Source organism: Colius striatus, chromosome Z, assembly GCF_028858725.1.
Source record: "Colius striatus isolate bColStr4 chromosome Z, bColStr4.1.hap1, whole genome shotgun sequence".
NCBI lineage: Eukaryota > Metazoa > Chordata > Aves > Coliiformes > Coliidae > Colius > Colius striatus.
The window spans coordinates 60,829,883-60,853,874 of NC_084790.1; the positions used below are offsets into that span (position 1 = coordinate 60,829,883).

General features: G+C 37.7%; 1 protein-coding gene across 6 annotated transcripts in view; it reads right to left on the reverse strand.

The window, feature by feature from the left end:
- The window catches only part of PIP5K1B (phosphatidylinositol-4-phosphate 5-kinase type 1 beta), a 107,688-nt gene that overhangs the window by 33,795 nt on the left and 49,901 nt on the right, over positions 1-23,992 (reverse strand). For 5 of the 6 annotated variants that reach the window (XM_062018706.1, XM_062018704.1, XM_062018705.1 and 2 more), the window contains 3 exons: positions 18,974-19,091; positions 15,454-15,606; positions 13,543-13,842 (listed from right to left, as the gene is read on the reverse strand). In XM_062018706.1, coding sequence (XP_061874690.1) covers positions 13,543-13,842; positions 15,454-15,606; positions 18,974-19,091 — 571 coding nt within the window. The remainder of the gene's footprint in view (positions 1-13,542; positions 13,843-15,453; positions 15,607-18,973; positions 19,092-23,992) is intronic. The other variant, XM_062018707.1, reaches the window with a different exon arrangement.

The following is a 23,992-nucleotide window of genomic DNA, read 5'->3' on the forward strand; positions in this document are numbered from 1 at the left end:
ACACGTATCTACGACTGGATGTAGGCTCATTGAAGGCTGTGGTATATATGCTGCTGCATCTTTCACAGGGACCACTTAAGTGATGAAATTAATCTTTCTGACTGCATCAGTTCACCACTGTCATCAAACCCACGCTACTTGAACTATACAATGGAATACAAGTCTCTTTTACTATGACTTTGAGGATTATTGAAAAATATCATACAAACAAGCAGCTATTCTCTTATTGAAGTTCATTATGAAGTTGAAACACCTGCACATCCAATGGAATAACTGATGTACACATTCTTACAAGCAGTACAGTTTATGAACTGTAGCCTTCATATTCCAGACACCTTACTGATGGTGCTCTGAGGCAGGATTGTCCAGTCTACAAAGTATCAAAATTATATATATTATGACCTGCTCCTCTGTGTGCCTGCTGGTTTCATACACAGTTCTGATTGCCTCTCCTTAGAAATTTCAGAACCAAACCAGCCACTCCTTTTGCAAATACACTCTTCTTGACCAGATCTAAGCATGTTTTACTCCTGTTTGTTTCTAAGGAAAATTCTGATTAGAAATAATTATCCAGAATAACTAGGAAAAATATCAAACACCAGCATTCAACAAAAATATACCTAGTGTCAAATTCTTCAGTCTGTATTAAGACAGAAATTCTACTTCAGCCAGTGGGATTTCCTGCTGAATATATCCGAAGAGTTCTCACATATGTATAGTCATTAATATTTTAAATATGAAATTATTATTACTTTTAAATGTATAAGTAATATTTTGCACACACAGTTGTACAAATTAATCTGGTTTGCCAGGGAAAAAGTACAGAGTGCAGGGCAACAAGCTATTTCTAAACATGCAAGATTCTATAAGAACACAAAAACATATAAGCTTTTTCCATGGTCAAGGGGTGCTTGCAAGTAGCTTTGATGATTTTAGATAGAATTGCTTTTGAGAAGCAGCAGAAAGTTTTTGGTACAAAGGTATGAAAATAGGACACTAATCTAATGAAAAAGCACTCAAACAAATCACAGTATTGAAGGACTATATTCCCTGAGAAAAAGGACAAAGCCCTGTAAAACACCCAATGTTATCCACATGAGATCATGAGAAATTGATACTAATTCCCAGAAATGTATTTTTTGTGTAGTTGAAATGAGAGAAATGCAATCTTTACTTATGTAACCACTCTGAAATGGACCTTGATATCAAAATTGCACTGGGAGATTTCAGCAAAATGTTCTTATTTATCAGTATACAGCATGATTAAGTGTTGTATTTGATAATGACAAGTAAAAGTTTAGTTCATTAACTTGACATTAAATTGTTCATCTCATTTATATTTATGTATGTGTTCTTTCACTAGCTACATAGATTGTGGCAATGTGATGTCACTTGGTCAGCAGGCACTGCTTGTAAGGCTGGCTTTAGCTGCTCTGACAACTTCCAGATGGCAAGTGTCACTCATCCTATTCTAGCCTTAAGCACTATTTTGCTTTCATGTTGCATAAAAACCCTAGTGAAATGGCACCACGGAATACATTATTTCCAAACCTGGAAAAAAATTTCTCTGAATCAGATTTTCTTTTCTCTGAGCTAATAACAAGTTAAACCATCCCATGAATCATACAAGGCATGGTTACGCTCAACTACCTCAGTCAGTGACTAATCGAGCAAAGTAAGTATTTCTGCCATGGAATTTATTTTTTTTTAGATACAGCCGGCACAAGTTGTGAACTGTCTGACATGAGAAATCTGAATTCACATGGCTAACCATGCAAAACAACTCAAAACAGTAGATCATTTTCATAAGGAATCAAGGCAAATGGTATTAAAAAAAAATTTTAAAAACCCCCACAAGCTTATAGAATGCAAAAACTAAAAGGATAGCCATAGGAAATAACATAACAGAAGGGAGACTGAATTTACACTGAATCTATAAGCATTCTCCAACACAAGAAGACATATAAAAATACCACAAAGTAAAAGACCATCTCACAAAATAACCATTTATTAGAAACAGATGACCAAATGTCAGATGCCTAATGATGGGTTTGGTTTAGAAACCAACTCCTCCAAAGCGTATATGGAGTAACTTCCCATTTCAACAGAATTCTTGAAACATGTTGTTAACTAACATTCCTAAAAATTACGATTTGTTCACAGTGGAAGTAAAGAGAAATTTGGAATTTCAATCAATACTACAGGAATGAGATCTGCACTATCATTCCATGTGCGTTTTCTTCAGACTACTACTTCTGACAAAGAGGCCCTTGACCTCCATGCCGTGTCATCACATCTATTATTTCTGACCTATGCTGCAGTTCAGTACTCCTTCAAGTTGTGCTGCCACTTTTATTTGTAAGGACATGTCATGAATGGGTTACTGAAATAATTTGGATTAAGAAAAACCTGCATAGATCCTTTGACACAGCAAAAAGGCAAGAAAATCAACACTCTCCACTACTAAGGGTTTTGAAAAATCCCATGAAAAGATTTGATCATACAAGGTCTCTGTCACAGTTCCTTCAGCAAAAAGCAAGTTTGTGATTGTGCCATGAAGCTTGAGAATTCTACAGCAACTTGTTAAAACAGCAGTGATGGAAACAATACCTGGACTTGAAACTTATGTGCTATGAAACTCTGTCTTCAGCTTTAAATTTCTTTGTATGTACATACTTCCTTGTTAGCCAGGCCATTAATGCCAGTGAAAAAATGTGTTTTCCCTAGAAAAGTCCATAGTGTCCTTTGCTAACATAATGCAATAAAAAAATGAAGACTCTAAAAAGTCCTTAAAAACCACATGGCCGCAATTGGATTGTCGTTGCTTCTGTAACAGAAATTTTGTGATACACATTAATGTACTAATTGTTTTAACATTAACTTACAAATGAAAAATGGGTAAGCACACACTTTTGTTTAGAACATTCCTCAACACTTGCATGAAATTCTTATAAATGTAGAACGCATCCCAACAAACGATGCCTTTTGCTTTTCCTGCAACAGGATAATTTCCAACCATTGCTGCTCAGTGTCTCAACAAGGCACAAAACAAACCAGAAACTATAACAGTACTGTATCAAACTGAATAAAAAGAATTCTGGTAAAGTGTAGCTTTAGAATAAAAGGCTCCATTTCCAGTTAAAATTATAAGAAGGGAAATCCCATAATACAGAAAGCTGAAATTTGTTGTTTTGTTTCTAATTCTACTTAAAAGTCTTAGCAGCAATGCATTTTGTCTTTCATGACTTGACAAAAAACAAGCAACAAAAGCCCATGACTTGAACTTCCACTCTGATCATCAGACAAAATATGTCTACAAACTTAATCCTCCAGACAGTGTGTGGGGATGCTAACTAAATAATCCTGAAATATTCCTATGAGGCATCTAATAAGTCTTCTAATTTTCTAATACAAAAATACATTATAAAAATGAAGTCCTGCCACAGAAATAATAACACTGGATCAATATTCATTTATTTGGAAAGGTTTTGATTTCCTCATAAGCAGCAAGATATGCTCTAAGTGAAGAGGTAAAGAAGGAAATAGTATACATGTTTTGAATCTCACTTCTTAGTAACAGCTGTATCTACAGAGAAAAGACACTTATTTTTCCACCTTCATGAATTTGGAAAAGATATCCCCAGTAAGAAATTATAAAACATGCATGCGCTGCCTACTTGTAGGTCATTAGCACTTCAACTGATAGCTTGAAAAATAATTTTCCTATTGAGACAGAAAATCTAATTACTCACTGCAAGACAAAATTCCCTGGTTTTACAACGAGTTGCCTTGTCTGTATAAAACAACACTTTTTAGTCTAGTTTTGTATGTGACAGGTATCACAGGAACCCTAAGGCCACCAAATTAATAAAAAAGATCTGGTTTGAATTTACAGGCCAGCTTTTAAATATGTCATTAAGAAAAAAGTAATTCATAAGTAGCACATGCAGATGACAATCATGCTTATAAACTCTGACTTTTCCCCCACTTTATAAATATAAGAAGAATGAACATTAACTTCAGTTTTTAGAATATTGCAATATTGCTGAGGAATTTTATCCCAAATTTCAGGATAAATAAATACTGTTTGATTTGCATAGATAGTTTTTTAATTCTCCAATATTTATACAGATGGAAAACTACTATGAAAGAGAGGGAATAAATACTAAGACTGACCACTCACAGACAACAAGAGATTATCTGAGTGGCTAGAGGTAACTGTTTTGCTAAGCAGACATTAACAGCAAGGTAAATATCAAGAAGAGCAATACTTGAAAAACTTTTTTCCATTTGCTCAGTTCACAGAGCTGATGGCATTTACATTACATTTAGCCCTTTAGATTTTCTTTTCTCTTGGATTCAGCAGCAGATGGAAGAGGAAAAACAGAACCAGATTATTATTAATCAAATACCGTAAATTCCTGAATATGACTACTTCACATTCAAGAACATACTGTATCTGTGCCAAAATGTGAAACAAATATTTGCAAGTATAGAATTATCTGTTCTGAAATTCATGTTTCATATATGAAGTTTTATTAATATGCTTTGTTAGGTAAGTAGGTGATGAACACTTTGTCAAATAATATCTCTGTATAACCATGACATTGTCCATTTTAAAAAGAACTTCCTTCTTTTTATCTTTTAATAACCAGTTATACGTTTTTCTGTACTGTAAGAGATTACAGGGAAGATATTCAGAGTGTTTCATAATAAAACCACATGTACCTCTATAAAATTGTCTTCATTTTTAACATGGGATGATGGTGGACTTTCACTTGTATAGGAGGTTATTTGATAGAATCCTTTGGGAGTTAGTTTTGAAGGGTATAGGAGTGCAGGAAGGCTGGACACTTTTTAAGAAGGAACATAATTAGAAGGTCAAAAGCTCAACTAAATGTCAAACTGGCTTTAGAGGTAGAGAGTAATATGAAAGACTAACAATAAAAGAAAAATCAGGGAGAGCCTCCATCCCTATTAGATCCAGAAGAAAACTTGGTTATAAAAGATGAGGATAAGGCTGAGGTGCTTAATGCCTTCTTTGCCTCAATCTTTAGTAATAGGAGCATTTCCAGTGGGAAAAGTCAGACTCCCAAGCCAAGAGACAGGGGTGAGGAGCAAAACGTTCCCCCTACAATTCAGGAGGAGATGATCAGTGACCTGCTGCTTCACACTGATGTGCACAAATCTATGAGGCTGGATGGGGTACATCCTAGAGTACTGAGGGAACTAACAGGGGTGCTTGCTCAGCCACTGTCCGTCATTTAACAGCTGTCCTGGCTGACTGGGGAGCTCCCATCTGATTAGAAGTCAGACAATATATAAGAAGTGAGGGAAGGATGATCTGGGAAATCACAGGCCTGTCAGTTTGACGTCAGTGTCTAGGAAGCTGATGAAGCAGATCATACTAACTTCTACTATGCAGCATATTCAGGACAACCAAGTGATCACGACTTGTCAGCATAGGTTTATGAAGGGCAGGTCTTGTTTAACAAATCTGAACTTCTGTGACAGGATAATTTGCTTCTTGGATGAAGGAAAGGCTGTTAGATGGTTGAGTCCAAAGAGTCATGGTCAATGGAGATAAAATCAGTTGGTGGCCGGTCACGAATGGTGTGTCCCCAGGGCTCAGTACAGGGGCCACTCCTGTTTAACATCTTTATTAATCATCTGGATGAAGGGATAGAGTTTGCAGATGACACCAAGCTGGGTGGAAGCGTTGATCTGCTTGAGAGTAGGGAAGCTTTACAGAAAGATATAGATAGGCTGGATGGCTGGGCCAAGGCCAATGCCATGAGGTGCAACAAGGCCAAGTGCTGGGTCCTGTACTTGGGCCACAACAACTCCCCAGCAGTGCTACAGGCTTGGGGAGGAGTGGCTGGAAAGCTGCCAGGCAGAAGGACCTGGGAGTGTTGATTAACAGCAGCTGAACATGAGCCAGCAGTGTGCCCAGGTGGCCAAGAAGGTCAACAGCATCCTGGCCTGGATCAGGAACAGTGTTGTCAGCAGGAGGAGGGAGGTGATTATTCCTCTGTACTCAGCTCTGGTGAGGCTCCACCTCAAATACTGTGTCCAGTTTTGGGCCCCTCTCTACAAGGACATTGCGGTGCTGGAGAGGATCCTGAGGTGGGCTACCAAGCTAGTAAAGGATTTGGAACACATCTCATATGAGGAATGGCTGAGGGATCTGGGGCTGTCCAGCCTGCAGAAAAGAAGGCTCAGGGGAGACCTTATCACTCTCTAAAACTACCTGAAAGGAAGTTGTAGCAAGGTGGGGGTCAGTCTGTGTCAATCCTTTCCTGAAAGGGTTGTCAGGCATTGGAACAGGCTACCCAGGGAGATGGTGGAGTCACTGTCCCTGGAGATGTTTAAGAGACAGGTGGATGTTGCACTTAGGGAAATGGTCTAGTAGTTGATAGGGTTGGCACAAAGGCTGGACTCGATGATCTTAAAGGCCTCTTTCAGGTGAAATGATTCCATGATTCTGTGATGAAAAGACACGTGTGTTTGGGTTGTGAATTCCTTGTACCAGAGAACAAGTGTCTTCCCCATGCATTCTGCCCAGAAGAGAGGTAATTTATATTTTTTAAATTGCTTAAGAACTCCAGTAAAGATCAAATAAGTAATAATGGATGACTAGCTTTACTTTGATTCCATATCAACTATGAAAAATAGACTACTACTACTATCAGGAATAGGGAAGGGAAGTTCTCCTGTCTCCTCTGCCCTGGTGAGGCCACATCTGGAGTACTGTGTCTAATTCTGGGTTTCAAAGTTCAAGAGAGACAGGAAACTTCTGGAGAGAGCCCAGCACAGGGCCACCAAAGTCATAAGGGGACAGAAGCAGCTCTCTTAGGAGGAAAAGCTGAGAGACCAGGGACTGTTTAGCCTGGAGGAGAGAAGACAAGAGAGGACCTTATTAATGCTTGTTAATACAGGTGTCAACAAGATGGAGTGAGTCTTCTTCCTGCAGCACCCAGTGACAGGACAAGGGATAATGGACATAAGCTGGAATACAAGAAGCTCCACTTAAACACAAGGAAAACTTGTGAGGGTGATGGAACCCTGACACAAGCTCCCAGGGAGGCTGTGGAATCAACTTCTCTGCAGGTTTTAAAACCCAACTGGACATGGTCCTGTGTGATCTGACCTAGGTGAACCTGCTTTAGCAAGGGGGTTGAACTACATGATCTCTAAAGGGGCCTTCCAACCCCCACCATTCTGTGATTTTGTAATTCACTTCCAGCCTTTCTCATACAGATTTGTGTTAATGTTACTTGCACCTAACACATCACTTAAAGTCATAGCTTATGCTTTGACCCACAATAAGCATTCTTTCACACAGATACAACTTCTGTAGGGTTAGTTGTTTATAAAGTAATAAAACAGAAGCTAAGTTTGATGTGTAGATTAATTTGCTGCACCTTTAAGAAAAAAAAAATCCTTAACTGAACTTTAAACTGTCTTTAATGTTTTTACTGACTTTGTTTTCACTGACTACTTTCTTGTGTGCCATAAAGTCTTTAATTCTTGGTCTCATTCATAAGCAGAAAAGCTTCAGTTAACAACTATAAGATTAATTTTATTTGGAAATTACACAATCTGCTCTATCCTTTAATAATTCATAATTTCATACAATGATCAGAGTAGCTAACAGCATGATTACTAAAAATAAATCACAGCTATTGAATCTCTTTACCATTACAAAAAATACAGGTACAATGACTACAAATTAAAGCACTCTGAAGTGCATAATGCTTCAAAACAATGATTTTTAGAGCAGCTATTGACACATGACCTGCTCTAGGAGGACCTTCTTGAGCAGGGGGATTGGACTAGATGATCTTCAGAGGTTCCTTCCAACCCCTACCATTCTCTGATTCTATTCAGGCAAGTGAATTTTTTTTTAGTACCATTTGACTGCAGTGTGCCTCCTGTCTCGCCCTGCCATCACCAATACTAGCAACTACGATTGTGCCCGATGGCAAGGATGAGATAGCTATAAACTCATTAACAGTTTGGCATTTGAAAGCTAGTTCAAATTTTCAATTGCGTGTATTATATGTATGACAAATTTAATAATATCTTCAGGAACACTGTAATGTTCCTAAACTCCCTTGTTTTGTTAAGGTGCAAAAAGTACGAAACGGACTATGAGTAGAGCTTTAAGACCCTATCACCTTAAGTGTGAACATAACAAGGATGCGATGCAGGAGCTGATGAATGCTATTAATCTGTATCTGTCCTACTAATGTGGCCTACAACAGATCACCATAAACCACTTAGCTCCATCCTTCAACAGGGTAGATTTTGCATCTTTTCCTCATCAGAGCTGCAGGAAGGTGTGACACACAAGAACTGATATTTCAGCACTGGTCCACTACTGCTGTATCTGCTACTATTTTTCCCTGGGGAGAAAGCTCTGTATCAGCTGATGAGATGTATTAAGAGACCAGCTCAGGTAAGCAAGGAAGCCACAGCACAGTTTGAATGTGAAAAGCCAGCATACAAGACAAGGAAAGATATTCCCTGGGAATGTAGGAAGGGCAATTACTCTCAAGGAAGTAAAAGCTCAGTTATTGTTAAGATTCGCAAGGAATGTCAGTGGCATAAAGAAAAGCTTCTATGACTATATTAATGGTAAAAGGCTGACCAGGAAAAATGTGGACTCATTGCTGAATAAGGCAGGTGATACAATGACAGCAGACAGATCACAGCACAACCTCACTGCTGCCTTTGTCATTAACAGCAAATTCTACCAGGCCTCTGTACTTAGTGAAGGAGCTTAAGGATGAGAGGGGCTACCAGCTAGGGATGTTTATATTAAAGAAGCAGGAAAAAACCCCCATGTGTACTGGCTCTGCTTGCAAATATAAACAAAAAAAAAGATAATCCAAATTTAATTGATACAGCAGATAATTTCTTAGTGTTGAAATCTTACTGAGAACCAAAATCTGCTTTCTTTAATGATTTTTTATTCTAGTGCCAACATTAAATTTCTCACTTTGGAATAAAAGGAAAAAGGGATTACAAGTTTTGAAGCCCTAAAAGTCTAGGTTAGTTATCATTCACACTAAGTATCCATCCATATGGGCAGAAAAAAGCAGTGTCAAAACTGAAGTCCTTTTCCCAAAATGCATGAAGTATATTCATTCTTTCTAAAGTCAGTAATACAAGACAGATAGTCAGATGTAACCTCATGTATTGAACAAATTCAGCTATGTGAAAGATAACTGTGTCTGCTCCCTTTGTTTTACAACACAGTTACTTATTTGAATAGAAAAAAAATGTTAGCTTTTCTGTATGCATATAACATTCAATGTGTGTATATATATGTCTACAGACACACAAAGACATGCACTATATATATGTATTTATGTATACAAACTATTTAATGTTCTCTTTTTCTTTTAAAAATAATACAATTTAGCTTGGCCTTGAAGAACTCCAGACTAACTCTATAACAGTTAATCTAAGATAACACACTGAAAAAAATGATGTTTAGTTCGGCACTCAAAGAACACTTAGCAAGAATTTACCTGTACTTCCTAAGAACCAGTAAGAGTTTATTTTATATGTAACAATTAAATGATTGATTCCTCATTATCTAGTTGCCCCTTTTAGTTTCCATTTATTATTTTCTGTATGATGGATCCCCCCAAACTTTGACTGGGTAAGCAACCTTTGACAAGTGTGGAGATGCACAAAAGGGCATACGGATCCCCAGATGTGACATACTGATGCATTCTGCATGATCATACATGGCAGGAGCTCGGGAAACACTAACTGAAAGAGGCTACAGAAAGAACAATGTATGGTGTTAGACAAATGTCTTATACTGACTACACAGCTGAACATTAGGTCACCCAATGTTACAAACCAAGCACAAGGCATTGCAGACTTCTGTGATAATTAAACAAAAAGTACTATTCATGTGCAAAAACAATGCTTTCCATCTGCACCACAGGTGGCAAAGAACAACAAATTCTGATGTCCAGGATGCCTCCTCTATCGGATGAGTTCACTCTACCCATTTTGCTATTTTATTATGAAACTCTTAGGATTTCCCTCAGACAAACAGAATATTTTCTCTCTATAACCCCTGCAAATCTTGTGAAACTCAGAGACCTGGATAACTCCTCTTTTCGCTACTTTATGGTTTTTTTTACTTCTGATGCAGAAAAAATCCTGCATTTTACAAGAATTCTCCCTGTCCACAAGAAGCGCTAATTCCATTCACCAAGATCCTCTCAAAGAACAATAGCAAACAACCTTCTCCTGTCTTGCAAATGTTATGTGGACATTAAGCACTACCTTTCATCTGAAGAAGAAATTACTAGCTTCAGAAATGAGACCACTGCCACTAGACTCGCCTCCCTCATTCAGTTTCCTAGTTCTAGTAAACTTATAAAAGAGGTCGACTTACCAAAGCTGTACTGAGCTTGCAGCTCTACATGTAGTTTATTCTATGTGACAATGGAACCACGAGGCTATTTACTGTGCCTCATAAAAAAATTCATTAGAGTCTCTAAATTAATAGAAAGCAAGAACCTTCCCATATTAATCTCTATTTCACAGACAGACCAGCATAACTCTGGACGTACAAAGAGGGGGACAGCCCTGAAAAAATGGATATGGGAGTTGTGCTGAATGGTAACCAAATTGAGTCATCAACATTCCCTGGTGTCCAAAATGGCCAACAGTATCCAGGGGTGCACTATGCAGTGTAGCCAACTAGCTGAAAGAAGTGATTGTCCCACTTTACTCAGGACTGGTGTGGCCTCAGCTCAAGTCCTGTGTGCAGTTTTGGATTCCACAATGGAAGAAGGATATAAAAATATGAGAATGGGTCCATAGGAGGTCAATAAAGTGGTGAAAGGATTAGAGAGAGTGTCTTGTGAGGAGATGATGAGTATAATAGGTTTGTTCAGCTTAGAGAAGAGGAAACTACAGAATGACCTCATTGCTGTCTACAGCATCCTCATGAAGGGGGCAGAAAGGGTGATACTGATCTCTGATTCCTGGTGATAGGATGTCAGGGAATGGTTTAAAGCTGCATCAGGGAAGTTCAGATTGGGTATTAGGAAAAAATTCTTCAGTGAGAGGGTGGTCAAGCACTGAAACAAATTTCCTAGGGAAGTAATCATGCTCCAAAGCCTGTTTAGATTATCAAGTTCAACCACTAATCTAGTACTGCCAAGCCCACAACTAAACCATGTCCTTAAGTGCCACATCTATGTGTCTTCTAAATACATCCAGGAATGGTGACACATCACTTCCACACACAGTCTGCTCCAGTACTTGACAACCGTTTTGGTGGAGCAATTCTTCCTACTATCTAATCTAAAACTCCCCTGGTGCAACTTGAGGCTTTTCCCCTTGGCAGCTTTCCAGACACTCTTCTCCAAGCACATAGCATCGCATGGAGCGGTTGGAAGCCAAAAGGAGGACCCAACACAAAGCCTTGTTGATCCTCATACAGTTGGCCTCAGACTCTTAATCCAGCCTGTCCAGATCTGTTTCTAGAGCCTTCCTGCCCTCCAGCAGACCCACACTTGCACCCAAGTCATCTACAAACTTATTAAGCATGCACTTGATGCCCTCATCCAGATTATCAAAGAAGACATAAAATAGAACAGGCCCCAACATTGAGTTGTGTGGAACACGACTGGAGACCAGCCACTAACAGGATTTAACTCCATTCCCCATGAGTCTCTGGGCCCAGCCAGCTAGCCAGTTTTCCACCCACTGAGGAGTACATCCATCCAAGCCATGGGCAGCCAATTTCTCCAGGAAGATGCTGTAGGAAATGGTGTCAAAGGCTTCCCTGAAGTCTAGGTAGACAGCTTTTCCCTCATCCAGCAAGCAGGTCAAGATCAGGTTGGTGAACAACATTTGCCTTTCATAAACCTGTGCTGCCTGGGCGCGATCATCTGATTATCCTTTACACACTGTGTGATGACATGAGAATGATCTGCTCCATAACATTTCCTGGCATTGAGGTCAGACTGACAAGCCTGTAGTTCCCAGGATCCTCCTTCCAGCCCTTCTAGATAAGTGTCTTATTTGCCATCTTCTAGTCTGCTGAGACCTCCCCAGTGACTCAGGACTGCTGGTAGATGATGGGGAGTGGCTCAGCGAGCACTTCCACCACCTCCCTCAGTACCCTTAGATGGATCTCACCTGGCCCCACGGACTTGTGTGTTTGTCAAAGTGGAGCAGCAGGTCATGCACCATTGTCCTTTGGATTACCGAGGCTTCATTCTGCTTCTCATTCCTGTCTTCCAGTTCAGGGGGCTGGGTACTTGGAGAGCAACTCGTATAACTGTTAAAGACTGAGGCAAAGAAGACATTAAGTACCTCAGCCTTTTTCTCATTCTTTGTCACTATTGTTTCCCCCTGCATCCTATAATGATGGAGATTCTCTATAGTCTCTCTTTTGTTGCCAACTTATTTACAGAAACATTTTTAATTGTCTTTTGCAGCAGTAGCCAAATTAAGTTCTAGTTGGGCTTTCGCCTTTCTAATCTTCTCCCTGCATAACTTCAAAACTCCCTTATAGTTCTCCTGACTTGCCTGCACTGTCTTCCAAACATCAGAAACTCTTTTTCTTCCTGAGTTCCAGACAAAGCTCTCTTTTCAGCCAGGATGGTTGTCTTCTCTGCTTGCTCATCGCATCCTGATTTCCTTCTTGAAGAATGTCCAGCCTTCCTGGATTGCTCCCTCTTTTTGGATTTTGTCAACTAGGCTCCTAAATAGATCAAAATCCAATGCAGCAGCTCTGATGAACTCTCTCCTTACTTTTTCAAGAATCAAAATCAATTATAATTTCATGATTGCTGTGCCCAAGATGGACTCCAGCCATCACATTACCCACAGACCTTCTCTGTGGGCAAGGAGTATGTTCACTGGGACACCTTATCTTGTTGGCTCCCACACCAGCTGTGTCAGCAAGTTCTCTCCCACACACTCCAGGAACTGCCTAGGCCTGTTTCCTCTCTATTGTATTGTATTTCCAGCACACCCCTCTTAAGTTGAAGTTGTCCACTAGAACAAGGGCTAGTGATTGTGAGACTTCTACCAGCTGCTTAGAGAATATTTTGTCTGTCTCTTTGTCCTGGTTGGGGGGGGGGGTCTCTAACAGACTCTGACAATCATAGCTGTCTTACTGGCTTTCTCTGATTCTTAGCCATGAACATTGAACCCCATTGTGCATTCAGGTATGTGGACAACACTCTTAGATACATGGTTTAACTTTTAGATTGCTGTGTGTGTAGTCAGGAGTTGGACTGGACGACTCTCAAGGATCTTTTTCAACTCAGAATATTTTGTTTTATGATTCTATGAGCTCTGATCCCAAGAGCTTAACTAAAACCCAGCCTTTATCAGTGCTTTAACAATCATAGTTTTTCTTAATTAAATTGGATGGAAAAGGAATAAAGGTTAAACAACATGCAGAGCCATGTCCTGCTCTCTTTCATTTTTGAGGTAAATATAGAACAGATGTGAACACCAAAGTTTAAATAATTGATTTTTACTCACTCGGCAATCCCGTTGTAGTGTTTTCATTAGTGCACTGTGTGTTTCAGGGTCAAAATACAACCCTTCATGCATGTCTTGCAAGAAATCCAAGTCTTTGAATGTAGGGTTGGACTTCTCTCTCTCTTTTCTTGATGCTCTTCGTTTGTATGTAGAGCCTTTCAAGTCATATGTAAAATGCATTTTTAAGGCCCGTGGCAAAACATTGTTCATTACAACAATTCTAATATTAATGCCTCCTGACTGAACACAGTACAGCCCATAAAATTTGGGTAGAAGAGTCCTTGGATTCTGGTTCAGATTCTAAAACAAAAGAGAGACAGGTAGATCTATTTTCAATAAACTTGCATGCTTTAGAAAGGCTTTTTTAATACCAAAGGAAATGAACAAACGTCAAGAAAACTGTACATATTTCTTGATGAGTATAGTTTCTTTGACCAGTTGATTTTGTCAGTCTGTATTTCTGAAAGCTAGTACAAACAATGCCTTTTTGCCAGGAACTTATATAGACCAAGAATAGAGCAATATCTGTATTTATGCCAAGTTTCTCTTCCTCATATCCCATGCAAAACACAACTAGGCCAAACTTCAAACCATCCTGAAGATTTAAAATATTTAAGCTGACCTGAACAACATTTGCATTTCACCTTCTGGAAAGAGTTTGGGTCAAATGTAGTTTTCACTGCCTTAACTTGGATTCTGACAAACAGAACCCCTGTCTTCATGAAGCTTTTCACATTGAGAGTTAGTGACAAATGAACCATGACTGACCATCAGAACAGAAAAGTGTGAAACAACTCAAATTCCACAATATGCAAAAAATTAACTGGGAGAAGATAAGAGAGATGAGAGTAAAAATCCCCCTGAATACAATTACTCTCGTTTTTTAGCATGAAAAAGCAAGAAAGGGAAAAAATATTTCAAGTCTTACATGATTACTACATTACAACACACAACTATGGGCAGAAAGTTTTTAAAGTTTTAAAACCTAAAGTTTTACACTTTGGACATTTTTGCATATGGTAAGAGTACTAATAAAAATCCCAGAAACAAAGTCAAGTGTCCTTATATTTACTTGTAATAGCTGAAAAACGTCTATGAAAAAGTAGTTGTAAACTTACACTCAGCTGATTATTATGATTAGAAACAATAACAAAGGACCTGTCACTATTAATACTTATGATGATGTCAGTGCATGGGGTTTTTTTTCAAGTAAATGGTGAATCCAAGTTACTTTAGTGTACTAATAACATCTTTACTCATTTTTATTACACACGAGAGAGTAACTTTTCTAGTGTTTACTTAAGAAAGTAAAGAAATAAAAGAAAGCCTGTCACTCTTTACCATCCAGAAGAATCTCTATTCATACATATGAAGAGCTTTTCTGAAAAAAGAAACTAAAAAACCACCAAGAAACTGGGAAAAAAAGCCCAACGTAATTAAGTTCTACTTATTTGGATTAATGGTTTCCTTTTCTGATGACTAACACACAACACGATTGACTTAGCATTAGACCTCAGAAAGCTCCATTTAAAAATTAATGTTTCAATAAATTATATGAGGGAAAAAAATACTTTTTACATCCTTACATGAGAAATGGAAATTAGAAGTAGTCCAGAAAAATAAAGTGAAACTGACAGGTCTAGTTTCTTTGTCCACTCTAGTGAAATGCAGAGAGTAGACAAACATAGGATGGAGCAAAAGGAAGTTGATTACAAATTCATACACCTTTGTGTGTTACTAGCTTATTCAAAGCAGAGTTTGGTATCAAATAAGAAGAAGACATTCAACTTCCTCTTGAATGCTAAAAGGACAGCAATTATTGACAATAAGCACAATAAATGAAACCAGATCTTCAGAAGTGTGACATGAAACAGGAAAAACATAAGTAAAATACAATCTTCAATTACTTACCATATAATAACCTGGTAAAAGCTTCTGAAGAAACTCTGCCTCTTTGTGTTGAACTGTTTTGATGATGAACTCGTCATCACTAGTTACAAAAAATAAGGATCCACTGGCACCTGGGTTGGATAATTCAATTAAAGGCTCACTGCAGATTGAGTACTGGAAGAGAGAAAAAATTTTTCACCGTTGATGCCTGTGTTACCAAAACACAATTTTAACATAAAGAACTGTAGGTTCAGATAGGCACAAGAGAGTCATGGAGCTTATTCTCTGGTCTTCAATTGCAGCAACTCTATCACTTTACAGCAAGCTGGGTCACAGCAATTTGGCTGTGATTTGGCAGCGCAGTTGCACTCAATCCTGGCCAGGACATGCTGCTTAACTGTGGAAGAGCACTTGGCAAGCAAGCACACAATCCTTCTTCATGTCTCACTGCAGCAGCTGAACTTTCCCTGGAATAAAGTGAGTGGTTGAGGTATAGAGTCCATCCTCCCCACTGTCTATATTGCAAATGTCTGAGTCAGAAACGTTAAGATGACATTTTCACTGCAAATCTTCACTTTTCACAGCCATTTATGAAACAAGTACAGGAAGATGTTAGACAAACATACTGTAAGGGACAAACAGGCAAGTCTAGTGAAATTAGGATTGAAACCATTAGAATAATAATTTTTATATAGTTGTTAATGTTGTTTTCTGATTGAAAACTGCTTACAGCAGAAAAACTAAATATCAATAAGTGGGAAAAAGTAGGGCATGAAGGAGCATTACTTTTGATGCTTAGACAGGCCACTTTTTCCACAGAGAGACAGTAATAACTATGATCACGTTAAGGAGAAAAAAAGACACCAAGGAGTAGTCTTACTAGCAGAACCAGATCTCATACAGAGGCTAATGTACATCTATTAAATCTACATTAATTCATATTCCATGCTTCATTCAAACTAAATGGAGAGGAGACATTAATCATAGAATCATAGAATGGTAGGGTTGGAAAGGAACTTTAGAGATCATCTAGTCCTATCCCCCTGCCAAAGCAGGTCCACCTAGATCAGGTCACACAGGAACACGTCCAGGTAGGTTTTAAAGACCTCCAAGAAGGAGACTCCACACCCTTCCTGGGCAGCCTGTTCCACTGCTCCCTCACCCCCGCAGTGAAATAGTTTTTTCTTATGTTTAAATGGAACTTTTTGTGTTCCAGCTTCACTTCATCACCCCTTGTCCTGTTACTAGATATAATAGAAAAAAGAGCTGCATTACTGTAAAACAGAAGTCTACCCATCAAGTGCTCCTATACAACAAGTCCAGCTAATTTCAACTAACCATTTACAAAAGCCAAATCAAAACTGAAAAGTAAGAGAATCACTGAAGTGCAATTAAGTAACTCATGATCAAAAAGTTTTTCTTCAGAATGCCAGTACTCCATGATACTTCCAGTGACAATTTAATTCTGCCAGCTGTTCAAATGTATTTACCCTCATTATCCAGTCTGACTCCTACAATGCATTACTGTTCGGCCTCCTTGGAAAATGTAAATCTTTTGGCTTTGTCATTGCAAATTAACAGTGTCAATTCATATATGCTTGCCATGTTTCCCTTCTCTTCCCCTCCAGCCATCACTTGACATTGTTAAAGTGGTTTAGATATTGAACTGGAATTATGGTCACTACATGACAGATTCAGATTCCACAGAAACAGATTCAGATTCCACAGAAACAGATTCAGATTCCACAAACAGCCAGAATCCTGGCATGTGCTATTTTGGTCATAATCAATCATCAAAAGGGTCTCAAACTAAAACTATTTTAGTTTTATGATCATAATACCCCTCTGGACTACATTTGCCTCTGGACTGCAAGGGACTGAAACTTGCTCTGAACTGCAAAGTGACTCAGAAACAAAAAAAGTGAGTTATAACATGCTTGCAGAGCAAGTACAACCCTAACGGAGGGATGCATCAGTTACAACTAAACACACTGAAACCCCAACTACATTTCACAAAAAATACCTGTTTGTTGAAGGAAATCTGCGTCTGGACCTTCAAGAAAAGAAGGTGTACTTAATCTTGAAACTAGTTTTTCAAGTTGACCCATTTCCTTGGAAACATACCACTATTGTCGTCTGCTGTACCACGAGGAAAAGGAATCTGCAACAAGTTGCCCTTTACTGGCAATTTCCCTTTGGGATTAATTTTTTATGTCAGCAGAGTGCTAGAAATCTCTTGTTAATCTTTCTATAATCTTTAGCTTTTTCTACTGCAAATGCTTCCTTAAATGGAATAGAAGTTGCAGGTGACAGTAATTTTACTCTAGTAAGTACAATCTTTTTAACAGCTGGCCATGCAGCCTGCATACTCTGTCTTCCACCAAGCCTGTAAAATTAAATACTTAAACCACATAATACTGAATGACAATTTATAAAGCACCAACCCAACTACAATTGCCTACTACTAACATCAGATCATCCTTCTGAATTATAGTTTTTATATATGCCTATTGTCCTGTTAGCTAGTAATAAAAAATCCATATATGGTACTAAAGAACTAAAACCAGAGACTCACATTCAACCTAAATAAAAGCAAAACCAGCAGAGTTTTGCTTTTAGGGTCTTTATCCAGAAAGGGAAAAAATCCCCCTTATAACATGCTTGAACATAACAGAAGTCAATGAAGTAATAAACTAAGTAATGTTTCAGCATCATTTAATCAATTTTTTGGTTTTCGCACATTCAAGCTCTTTTAAATTCCTTTGGTTTTATAGAAACAGCTACCAATAAAGAAATTAAATTATCTAAAAACTCATTTAAAAGAAATTAACAATAAAACTGACGTAAAATCACTCATTTTTACCGGGACTCTAATTTGTTGGGTAGACTGGCATAAGACAAGCAAGACGAGGCAAACATTGAGAAACAATCGGACGTTTTGCTTTTATAGTACCCTTTTTAAAGTGGAACTACAAGAGAAGGAAAGGAGTGGACTCTGTCCCTGGCAGTACACAGTGCACAAAGTAGCTCTACCAATGAAAGCCTGCTTTCACAACAGCAGCAAATGCATCACTTTTCCCACATGTAAATAGTTGAATATTGAGAAGAAACAGGTCTTCAAACTATAAAATACAGAGAATAAGAGGTACTCGAAAATACTTCTTTTTCTGCCTGCCACTTGCAGACAAACACTTGACTACTGAAGTGAATAAATAATGCAAATTACAAAAGAGCATTTTATTGGAATGGAGTTTGTAGAAGTCACACAAGTATTGACAACAACTTCTCTAAAAACAATGACTTCAATGAGCAGTAATTCTCAAGTTACTCTAAGTCAATTAGCAAGGCAGGTTTTTACAGGAATTGTCTAAAGACAAAGCATTAAAATTTTTGTAAAACACTAAAAATATTCACTAGTTATAAACCACTTCACATATAAAATTTACTACCCATTTGGGCATTAAAGCATCCTCATCTGTCATTGTGAAACTAGTACACATTACAATCATTTGTAACTCAAGGGAAAACTGCAAGCTCTTACCAAGTAATCATCAGGCTTGATACCAAAAAGTTCTCTGAAATAGCGGAAGGCAAGAGGTGCATACGTCTTAAATCTGAAGTCGGGGTAATGATGAGCAGGGGTAAGATTGCTCCCTTCACTGCAAAACAATAAATACATAAAACCAAATTATTGCTGAGCAATTTTTAGTGACTTTCTTTTTGCAGCTAGTTTTTTTTTTTGTGAAGCTAACTCAACCATTTGTGACAAGAGTTACAAATGCAGATGAACCTCCATATCACCATGCATCAGTGTAATAGAAATGTTTGTGAGAGACAGAATACTACCAGCAAATTCCCTTCTTCCACTTCAAAGGAAATTATTATCTTCACCACTCATCCAGTTACGTAAAGATTGTGTTTAAACTAATGGTACAATTTCTGATACTCCTCCAAGGTAAGCCAATCTAATAGCTTACTGACACACTCCAACCTCATGTAAACTCTTGCAAAAAGTTTGGACCTAATACAGCACAACAACTTCACATTAGGTTGGTGTCTTGAACTGGTTTGCAGACGAGTCAGATGGATACTAAGAACAGCACAAAGAGGGCATCAACAGTGGCCTGAGCAGTGTGAAGGAAGCAAGATGGTTTTCGGTCTCAGCAAAAACTGATTGGCTCAGCCTTATTTATGAAACAGCATCCTCAACATTAGTCTCTACTGAAGGCTAACTGTAGTTATGGTAGCTGTCTCTTGCTCGTACAGTCCAGAATTGGGAAGTCACTAGCTTTGCTGAGTGTTTTCTGTTTGCCTGCCTGTCACATCATGTGTTTTACCCCACCTCAATCTAAACCAGCACAAGCTTACATGCTCAACTTGTGAAACAGGATCACAGGGTACAGACTCTTTAGGGAATTATGGAAAATGATATGCAGTCATATGCAAAATACAGATTCAAACCAGAAGATGCACAAAGACTACTAAGGTAATTAGCCTCAAAGATTGTTTTTTGTTTAAGAAAGACTAACAAAACACTATAGTCTCCTTAGCTCTTTTCCTCGTTTTATATTTACCATCTCACTATATTTTTAGGCTGAGGCTGTATGAATCTTGAGAGAAATACTAATGATTTAAGCTAAAGGAAAAGGTCAGCAGCAAAATGCTACCAGGTAAAAAAAAAAAACAAAAAAACACAAACAACAAATCTGCCAGTGGATTCATTTCCAATGGAAAATAAAAGAAAGCTTTAAGCAGAAGAGCAAAGTTCTACAATACTATTTCAATGCAATCAAGAACAGCTTAAAGACAACGCTTGATCAGTCTCTGAATGGTTTGGTAAACAGTTGAATACAAAATCCAAGGCTAGACTTAGTGGCCAAAATAATCTCTTTCGGGATTTGCTTACTTGCTTACTGTAGCTAATGTATTGAGAAATGCAGCAGATACCTCTATGCTTGGCAACAAGAATATCCAAAAATACACAAAAAAGAGTAAAAACTGAGGGTGAGAAGCAGAAGGGGGAAGGAGGAAGGCAGGAAAAAGAAAAAAGCTAGGAATCCATGCAGATACAAACAGGTAACTGCGAAGACTAAATTAAATATCACAAAAATATTTAAGACCTTTGATCCTGTACAATTAATGCTTGTCACATGAACTTGTCACCTTCCATTAATATCAGCTTGATTAAAGAAGTCTACTCAACCCACCTAGCTGCCCCTGCACACATACCACTTAAACGAAACAGAACTGAACTGCTGCTAAGTAAACAGTGGGATCTAGAGAAGAACATTTGTCACGGTCCAGAAATGTATATATTTTAGACTCTTGAATATGAGACAAAAGAATGGAAAAAAAAATCTTATTTTTGTCTGGAAATCACAAATAAAAAGATAGTTGTGAATGATCAAGGATATATACAAAGACATTAGAATACTGCTGCTTTTTGAAGTGCTAAACAACACAGTTAACTAGTGAAGGCTGCCTAGTCCTAATGAACTCATCTGATCACTTTACAGTCTGCTGTATCATAACTGCAAGGTATGAAAATCAAATCCATGTGTATTTTATTATTCCATTATATAGTAAAAAATTTGAAATCAGTAGGACTCTAGGCTGAAGATGATAGTTTTTCTTTACAGTTAAAACTGGTTAATGCTTTTTCTCACAAGGCCTTTCAGCTGCTCAGAACACTGCCAGTCTTGTCTGATAAAGTTTTACACAGCTGCATGAATCTTACTGAATGTTTTTTTTGCGGTATGAGGATGCCACAGGGTAATCTATAGCTGCAATAGTAAGCTGGAAGCAAATGCATTTAACTGCTGTTAAGATCCAAATAAGAACAGAACAGAGCATTCCCTGCTGAAGCATCACATGGTCAGGGAATCTAAAAATATCTAAAATTTATTATAAAAGTCTTAGCTTTCAGTACACACATGCTTTTATTAATCTGCCTCCTGTAGCCATAACATAAAAGTTTCTTTTATGAAAGTGTGGCAAGATTACATGTTCTTACCATACCAGACATGTACTGTTGTCAAAACTTCACCAGGTTCAAAAAAAGTTTGCTACAATACTATAGGTCTAAGCTATTTCATAAGTGTTTCTGAAGTAAAATGACCAATATTGGGTCTGCAAGTGGGCAGTAATGCACAGTAAGTGCAGATTTATTCCAAAATAATTGTAAAACACAGCAATTATTTTGCAACAACATCTACACAGAGATTATTAAGAACATATGATCTTACTTTAACCACTGATATGACAGTCAACTTCACCATGCAGACAAGTTTGTTTTTTATTTTTAAAATCATCTTAAAATATCTCTTTTACTAAAGGTCTGCAAACCTTTTTATCATATCCTACGATTTCCGTTAAACATATTAATTAGTTTCAGTCTCATTGCCAAATAGAATAGTTTATAGGAGCCAAACAGTAAGCTCTTCTGTGATGCAAGAAGCAAGCTTGACACACATTTAACATTTCTTGGTTACTTTTCTAGAAGAAAGTTTGTAAGGATTTTTTTTTTCTCACCTCACTTTTGCAGCCTCGCTTCCAGTAATTTCCTACAGTAATGGAAAGTCTGCAAATTCCTTGTCATTAAGTATGTTCTTGCTCTTACTTGAAAAAGATAGTTTCCACAGAATCCTTGATGTAAATACATCTCCATCTTATGTAGACAAGAAATTATTCACCTCTACTCTATTAGCTTGTGACAATGTATTTCATGTTTTCTCCCCACACTTCCTTGGTGCATTTTACAAATGTGTTTCACTGTCTAGATTAAAGTAGATGGACAATGCACTTCATCTAACAATTTTTAATCAGGCTAGGCACTTTCATGTGAATGGTCATATCTTTGAAGTAGAACAAGAAAAATACCCATGATCAGTCGACAAAAAGAGTTAATCTACAAATGGAGTTTTGGATAGAGCAGAAATGTACTCTGCAAAAAATAACAAGCTAATAATGTAATTTTCCTCTCAGAGAGTTTAGGGCACAGGTCTATCAGAGGGAAAAAAAAGGAGAGAGAAAGAAAGAAAAGAAAAAGGAAAAAGAAAGGCTTTACTATCAGCTTTGGTTCTGGCAATCTTGAAGAATTCAGGATTCTGAATATGAGCTGTAACAAAAAAATATAAGCTTTGGAAAGATCTGAAAGCAATCGTGACTTAAGAATTATTTTAATAACCTTAGCTGTAAGATCACAAAAAAGCAACATATTAGTAGGTAGCATTAAAAAAAAAAATAAGATTACTATGTGAGTTTAATACTTAAATTTTAGATTCTTTTTTAAACCAAGCACAACCTATGAATGACAGTATGTGCATGTGTCAATAAATGCTGAAGTTTGATTTGAAGTGTAGGTAGTACAATATCAAATTAAAACCAAACTCAAACTAGTTAAATTTTTCATGGCTAGCCCCATGGCTTGCAAACATTTTGCTCAATGAGACACCTAGATATGTTTCTTGGCAGCTTTTTTTTATTATGGCCTCACCCTGCTAGGACATAATCAGGAGATAGCACACCTATCTGAAGGAGCAGAGAAAGCTAACTGTATCTCTTGGTAGCAAACCTTCATTGTAGAGCATGTTAATAGGTTCTGATGTAGCTGTTAATAAAAAATATAGTCATACTGTAGCCAGGGGCCTTCTCATCTGTATTGCAAAGAAAGAGCAACACCTGGGTTTCTCATGTGAAACGAACTCTCTTTTAAATCTTAAAATGAAAGAAAATGTCTAAAATTAAATGTTCCCAATACTAAAAAGTAAAAGTATCCAATCTCAGTTCCAGTGCTTTTGGATAAAGGTCTTCTTTTAGAGCACATCAAAATGTGTTTAAATTCTACAAACTGTGTCCAATAAATACATGCTGACAGAGCAGGCAATGCTTTGTTGTATTTACTTCTCATATTATTTCAGGAAAGTAACAGTTTCTCACACGATTCATGTAGTTGTCATGGCTACCTGTACAAATAGGTGTGTGCTTTTGTTTTCTTCACATTGTGGGATAAAATAGGATGGCAATATCCTTGTTTCTCACTGTATGTTCTCCTACGCTTTCAGTTTCTGTATGCTATCCTAAGTAGTTGCCGGCAAGACAGCTTTGAAATGCAATTGTGAAGTGTAAACATCTCTAAAAGAAGTCAAGTCAATCGTATCTATTTAACAGCTATATACAAAGATACCTTCTTACAGTGATTATACCATTGTTTCACAACCAACTGGAGAGACCATTAAAGCAAGTGATCTCAGAGTACTTTAAAAATAGCTTAACTATGTCTACATAACCACACAAGTATCCAGGTTACCACAAGCTTACCATGAATTTAACAGTTACAGAAGTAGCTAAGACCAATAATTCACAATTAACATGGTTTTGCTTTTGTCATCACAGTATCCTCATTTTGAGTACTACTTGTAAACATAAACTACCTCCTCCTATTTGTGCTATCACTCTACTTACAAACCATAAAAACTGTGTCAGAACTTGGGTCATCCAGTGCATCTCTGCAAAACGAATACCACAAAGCAGCAGCACTTTATCAAAGGTTTCAGGCTAC